At 47.5% G+C, this 6,000-nt stretch overlaps 1 protein-coding gene across 2 annotated transcripts in view; it reads right to left on the bottom strand.

Annotated features, from left to right (window-relative positions):
- Nucleotides 1-548: 548 nt before the first annotated feature.
- The window catches only part of LOC144756136 (E3 SUMO-protein ligase KIAA1586-like), a 38,674-nt gene continuing 33,222 nt past the window's right edge, over nt 549-6,000 (bottom strand). For both annotated transcript variants that reach the window (XM_078645699.1, XM_078645700.1), the window contains one exon: nt 549-5,900. In XM_078645699.1, coding sequence (XP_078501825.1) covers nt 3,653-5,899 — 2,247 coding nt within the window. In that variant the 5' untranslated portion in view covers nt 5,900 and the 3' untranslated portion in view covers nt 549-3,652. The remainder of the gene's footprint in view (nt 5,901-6,000) is intronic.

Here is a 6,000-nt window from a genome sequence, read left to right as displayed (position 1 = left end):
AGGCAGTTGTCCGTCGGACCCCTTCCAGCTCTTAAAAAATATTTTTGCTGTCCAACACAAAGGGAAAGGGGTCTCCCGGGGTCCATTTCTCGTTTGCGACTGGCTTACAACCTACTTGAGGTAGGTGCCAGCTGCTTTGCAAAACAATTGTACATACCAGTGCAATCGCTATTTGGAAAGGACGCCCTTGGTACTCCCCTTCCTAATAGCGACTCGCAAAATAGGGTTTGTACATACCACACACCATTTTAATAGTCACAAACTGGCCGATTTCCCATTTGCGACCGCTAAAAAGGGTCGTACATCTGGCACTGAGTTACTTATTGGGACAGGGGAAGCCACGTTATATAATTCAAAACTGTGCTCTAAACAAAACTCTTCATTAAAACGAACTCTAAGATGTATACTGATCTACAAGGGATGTGGTTAGTACTAGTGCAAGAATTTTTAGCACTCCTGGAAAAATAGCATTTTGATGTTGGAGTGCTCCCAAGTACAAGGAAAGATTTGTTTCATGCAATACTGTCACACAAGAAATATGCAATAGCCAGGTTAAAAAACACCAGAAAGGAATTTTTTATTTCATCCACATGACACATGATGGAATTTGTACAAAGCTCCTCACAATGTCAAGATGATACGCCATAGCTCGAAACGCACAGGTTTTAGGTGCTGGGGAAGCAGGCTTTTGTTTCCTTATCACTGCCTGGGGAGCCACAGCTCATAATACCATAGAACTCCCAAAGCCCCCATAACACCACATGCCCATGACCACTTTCCCATTGCCATCGCACTAAACTCATTTATTTCCCTAATCTTGGCTCCTTTTCATTCTCTCAAGGTTCGCGCCGGGACGCTCTTGGGGATACCTGAGCGCGTTAGAAGTGCAAATAACATGCCCCGAAAACATCATTGCTTTGTGATCATATACAACTTGTTAAGGTCTACTGAATAGCCTGAGATTGTGAGATTTGTGTATTCTTTTCTACTCAAAACGCACAGGGTGGACCAAGAAAAGAAAAACAGATGTAGGAGTGCAGATAATTGCTGTAGTAACGGACAGCTCATGTGAAACTGGATTTTCTGAATTGCTTTAAGTGTCATTCCAGAGCCCATGTCTTTTTAACCAATTTAAGTGAAAACTGGGCAGGAAATGCAGCATTTAACACCATTTTTGTACCTCCCTGAACTCCCTTCGACAGAGTTAGGCTAAAGTTCACGTAGTAGACAGCACCACTAGTGGGACAGGTTGCGACAGTGATGGGTGTGAGTACCCGAGATGAAACTGGGCGCTAGGAAAACTTAAGCCACCAGCAGTTATTTGTCAATGTTAAGCCATGTGTGGGATGCTCACCAAGCAGTCTTGGCAAGAGGACTACGCCGTGGACCACGCCGTGGACCTTTTGGGGTTTCTCTACAAGGCCTGCCGCAGAGGCGCGATGAACATCATAGCAAAGTAGCAGACTGCTGCTCAGGTCTTCTGACCTCTGAAGCATCACTGTAGCTGGCTGCCTCCTCCCGAGTGAACCTCTGCAATGCATTGCTGCTCGGTGGTGGACATGTGGGATCAAGGAATAACCACCACATACTCTATGGTTTCATTTAATATCGGATTATCTCACCCGTCCTTTTTGTGAATCGATTTCATCTTATGCTCCCTGGATTCTTCCCTTACTATTATAAGTGTTTTCTTTAGTAGGGACGGGGTATTTTTTTAAAGCGGTTTTGCATCACTCCTTACTTAAAAGGTCAATGCAATGGCACATGGCATTTAGGTTCTCAGTGGAGGAGGCGGAGGGACATTGTGGGCTGGGGGCACAATTGAGAACAGGATTATAAGACATGGATGGCTCCAGGACATGCGTGGTACATCAGTGCATGAGGACTGGGTCTGGCAGTAAACTGCAACTCTGCACCTTTGGCTGCTGCACCTGCACGCATGCATGTAGTGGTACCTGTACAGCATGAACCTAGTGACTGAAGGCCGCTTGCCTCTTCGGGGTCATCCTCCTCCAATGAGCAGTTAAAGGTGAACGTGCGATGTGAGGTAAACCTTTTGTCAACAGCCTTCTGCCAAGCGCCCGGTTAGCCCCCGGGGTGATTAACGCGCTACAGGAAAACTGATGGATTCCGTACCATGCCCCCCTCAAGTGCTTATGAATCCAGACGCTTCAGGGGAGTCGGATAGGGTCCATCAGTCACAGCCAGGTGGGTTCCCTCTGGGCATGTATTTAGAACTGTCGATCACACTGAACAAGCAGCGCTATGCTCAATAAAAAGTAACAATCGGGGGTTGTGGTTAATGAATGCACGTGTGTGACTCATGAGAGCAGTAGTCCCTTGGCCCCGGTAGCTCCTCTCCCGCCTCCCTCCCAATCCTGGCTTCGCTGGCACAGACACACCATTCCTCATGCCTTCACTTTGTTTCTCCTCTGCATGGAAATGAGACAGGCAGAGAAATATTTGGGTGGCTCATCAATCTTCAGGCGACAAGGAATGAATCCAGGACATAAAGCAACAAGACTGATAGATGGAGACAGGCACTGGGGGGAGGAAGGAGGGAGCGAGGGCAGGCACCAGCAAATACAGGAGAGAAGGGGAGAGAGAGGAGAGAAGTGTCAAGATGGCGGCGGGCTCCAGGATAAATGAAGGGAACTGGCTGGAGACGAGGAAAGCCAGTTTCATGATGGCGACTGGGGTAGGAGGCAGGCATGAGTGGATGGTGACTCTGGAAAGGGGGGAGCGTGGAATATATTGGGGAAAATCGGGGGAAGAGGCTTCACAGGATGCGATGAGAAAGGCAGCCTTCACAGAAGAGAAACAGTCACAGGATGGAAAGAGAAGGGCCCCGGGGGGATTCAGGCTTTAAGGGGACGGGTGAGGGTAAAAGGCAAAGACAGGGCTGGCATTGATCAAGTGCTGCAGAGCGCGGAAGCACATTTTGGGATGAAGAGGGGACAAGGAAAGAAGCAGGTGACTGAAACAGGAAAGGATGGAATAACAACCCTTTGCTGGGGAATCATCACACAAACCAATAGGCCTGATTCGGCGGAAGATTCCTGATTTTTACAGGTGAAAATTGCTTTCTTCCGCCTGAAATTGCTTCTGCTTTGTTAGAAGCCAATGGGAGCAACCCATTCTCCAGATTATGTGTATTTTTTTTATCTCCCACTTTCCTCTTCTAAATGGTTGGCTTGTTTGAATCGTGTAATTGGGGATGAAGGCATGCCACAGGGAAGGAAGCTTAGAGTTGTCAGGAGATGGGACGCAGGGAGAAATGTTTCAGGAGAGGAGGAAAAAAGAAGCAAATCCAGACCCGGTACTAAGGGTTTTACTTTTGTTGGCCACTGTTGGTCAAACAGATGAAAGGAACCTTGTGCAATCATAATGTACAATTTCAAGGCTATTGTTAGGTTAGGGACAAGGCAGAGACAAAACATTACAGTCAGTCTCATTTCACTTAAAGCCAGCTAAATTAATTAGCTATTCAAAATAAAATAAAAATAAGGAAACAACAGAAAAGAGTAATCTTTGCTGGTCACAGTCATTGGTTAACAATGAAATGTAGTTATTTAGAATAGACCTCTGAGGAGGAAAGGATGGTTTACAGTCAGAGATAGGTATGCTGGAGATACACTGAGCTGTGAACCCCTCATAGAACGTCCCAGATAGCTTGGAAGGCAGAGGTGTGCGCGGGGGCCGGCCTGCGGCCCATGGCCTTTGTGGCGTCCGCACTTCTTCGTCCCTTTTCAAACCATTTCTGGACGTAATGGGCCGGCCTGAACTCGGTCAGAGGCGGGCCTACGATTTTGATGAAGAGCACAGAGGACAGCCGGTGGACGGCCATCCTGCTGCGAAAGTAGGTGAGGACATCGTTCATCGTGCTGACAACACACTCACATTCAGACATGGACGTGGTGAAGGTTTTTACAACGCACTTCAGCGGTTGGAGCTTTTCTGGAAACTCACAGTCTTTGTGCTGCTTGTAGTCCCTAAAAGCATTGATATATTCTCGTGCGTCATCGATGTGGAAGGTGCTACAAAACATCTGCAACTCTACGTCACCATACAATATGTCCACCGGCTCTGGCCAGGTATCTGGGTCCATCAGCTTCATGGTCTGCACCAGCACTTTATACTCCATTTCAGCAGGGCTGGTGGTCGTGTTGTGGGGATCGTGCGAGGCGGTACTCATTCTTTGCTGAACTTTGTTGGCCAACTCGGTGAAGAACTGCACCCTGTCTATGCTAATGCATCCTTTAGTGCTAACTTGATCTAACTTAACACCCTGAAATTCCAGGTCATCTATGGCAGTTGCTGCTGCTCTAGAGAAGAGTCCTGGTGAAGTGGTCATGGAAGCAAAGACACAGCTCTGCCTGTGAAGTAGACGATCAGCTTCGTAGATGGTCATGTCTGTGCGCTGCAGCTGTTGGGAGAGGTCCTCCAGTTCAGTGACTGCGTCATAAAGCACGCCCAGGTTATCAACAAATGCTGCTGAAGTGAGCATCCGGAGTAAGCTGGCATATTTCTTTCTTTCGGTGTCACTTCTTTTGCTATCCATAGAAGAATCGTAAAAATGCTTACTCAGCAAAGCATAACTATTCCACAGAGCATGCACCGACTTTACACTGGAGGCTACCCAATCAACTTCTAGGATCTTCCCTACCTTGAGTAGCCGCCCTTCGAGCTCTGGCGCACAGTCCCCCAGTTCGCGGCGGTTTCTGGGTGAGGCATGATAAGTCGCAAAGAGCTTGTCAAAAAAGACAGTGAGTTGGTTCATGCCAGTCACCTCTTTCGAAACTTCTCCGGCTAGAAGCTCCAGCCTGTGGCTCGCACATCTCCACACCACCAATTGTGGATACCGCTCCTTCATGAGTGCCCCAACACCAGATGTTGTCCCGAGAAGAGGGGAAGCACCGTCAACAACAAGCTGAATCAAATGTGTCCTCATGTACTTATTGGTAAAGCCGTACTTCTCCAAACATGAGAACAACTTGTCCAAGATGATTTCTGCTGTCTTCTCCGGAAGCTCAACAAGATCCAGGAAAATTGTCAAAGGATCTTCATGGTCTCCGAAGGAGGCGCGTATAGAGACAATCAGTATGGTCATGTTGCTATAGGTGCGGCACTCATCCAGGAGCACACATATCTTGGATTCATTCAGGAGGATCTGCTGAACCAACCGCAACCTCATCTGTGCAGAAATATGGTCGATAATGTCTGCACAGCTATGGTCAGAATGGAGTAAACGTCCCAAATCGGCACCATTCAAGGTCTGGAGATCGATGTCAAGTGGGAGGTCGGTGAAAGGGCGCCCTTGCTTGGCAATGTTGTAGACTGTTCGGAACACGCCACTCACTTGCATCTTAACACTGAACTCCGCAACGCTTTCATCATTCCTTGACTGAATAATAGCCCCAGCCTTTTGGTGGCAATTACTGTTCTTGTGTTGAAATATTTTTTTCCGCAGGGCAACTTGCTGCTTTCCTCTTGTAGCTCCAAATCCACTGATCAAGCAGTCGGCCCATTCCACAGACACATGCATGCCTTCGCTTTCTTCCTCGATATTTTTAACATCGCGACACACTTTGCACCCTAGCTTTCCATTTGAAGCCGTGAGCCAGGTATATTCCTTGCACTTGTTAAGGTACTGCTCCAAGGACCAGCACGGTGGGTGATCGGTGCCACCAACCCCATCACTGCAAGTCTCATTTTCAGAGAGTGGGTCTGGGCTACTGTAGGCGTCGGGCAACACAAGGATCTCGTGCTCATCACACTCCAATTTAATTTTCTTTTCAAAAACACTCAAATCTTCATTTCTGGTTTGGGCTTTAGAAACGTCCTCTGTGGCTCCCACGGGTAGGCCCATGACAGTTCTCTTCTGTTTCCCCGACAGCATCCTACAAGACAATAATTTTATCAATGTCAGAATGGATATAAACAGTTCTCTCTTGCCATTATTTCACTATTAAGCCCTTATTTTTAAGCAATAGGTTTAGG

This window comes from Lissotriton helveticus, chromosome 5_1, assembly GCF_964261635.1.
Source record: "Lissotriton helveticus chromosome 5_1, aLisHel1.1, whole genome shotgun sequence".
Classification (NCBI taxonomy): domain Eukaryota; kingdom Metazoa; phylum Chordata; class Amphibia; order Caudata; family Salamandridae; genus Lissotriton; species Lissotriton helveticus.
This window is presented reverse-complemented; position numbering and strand designations above follow the sequence as displayed.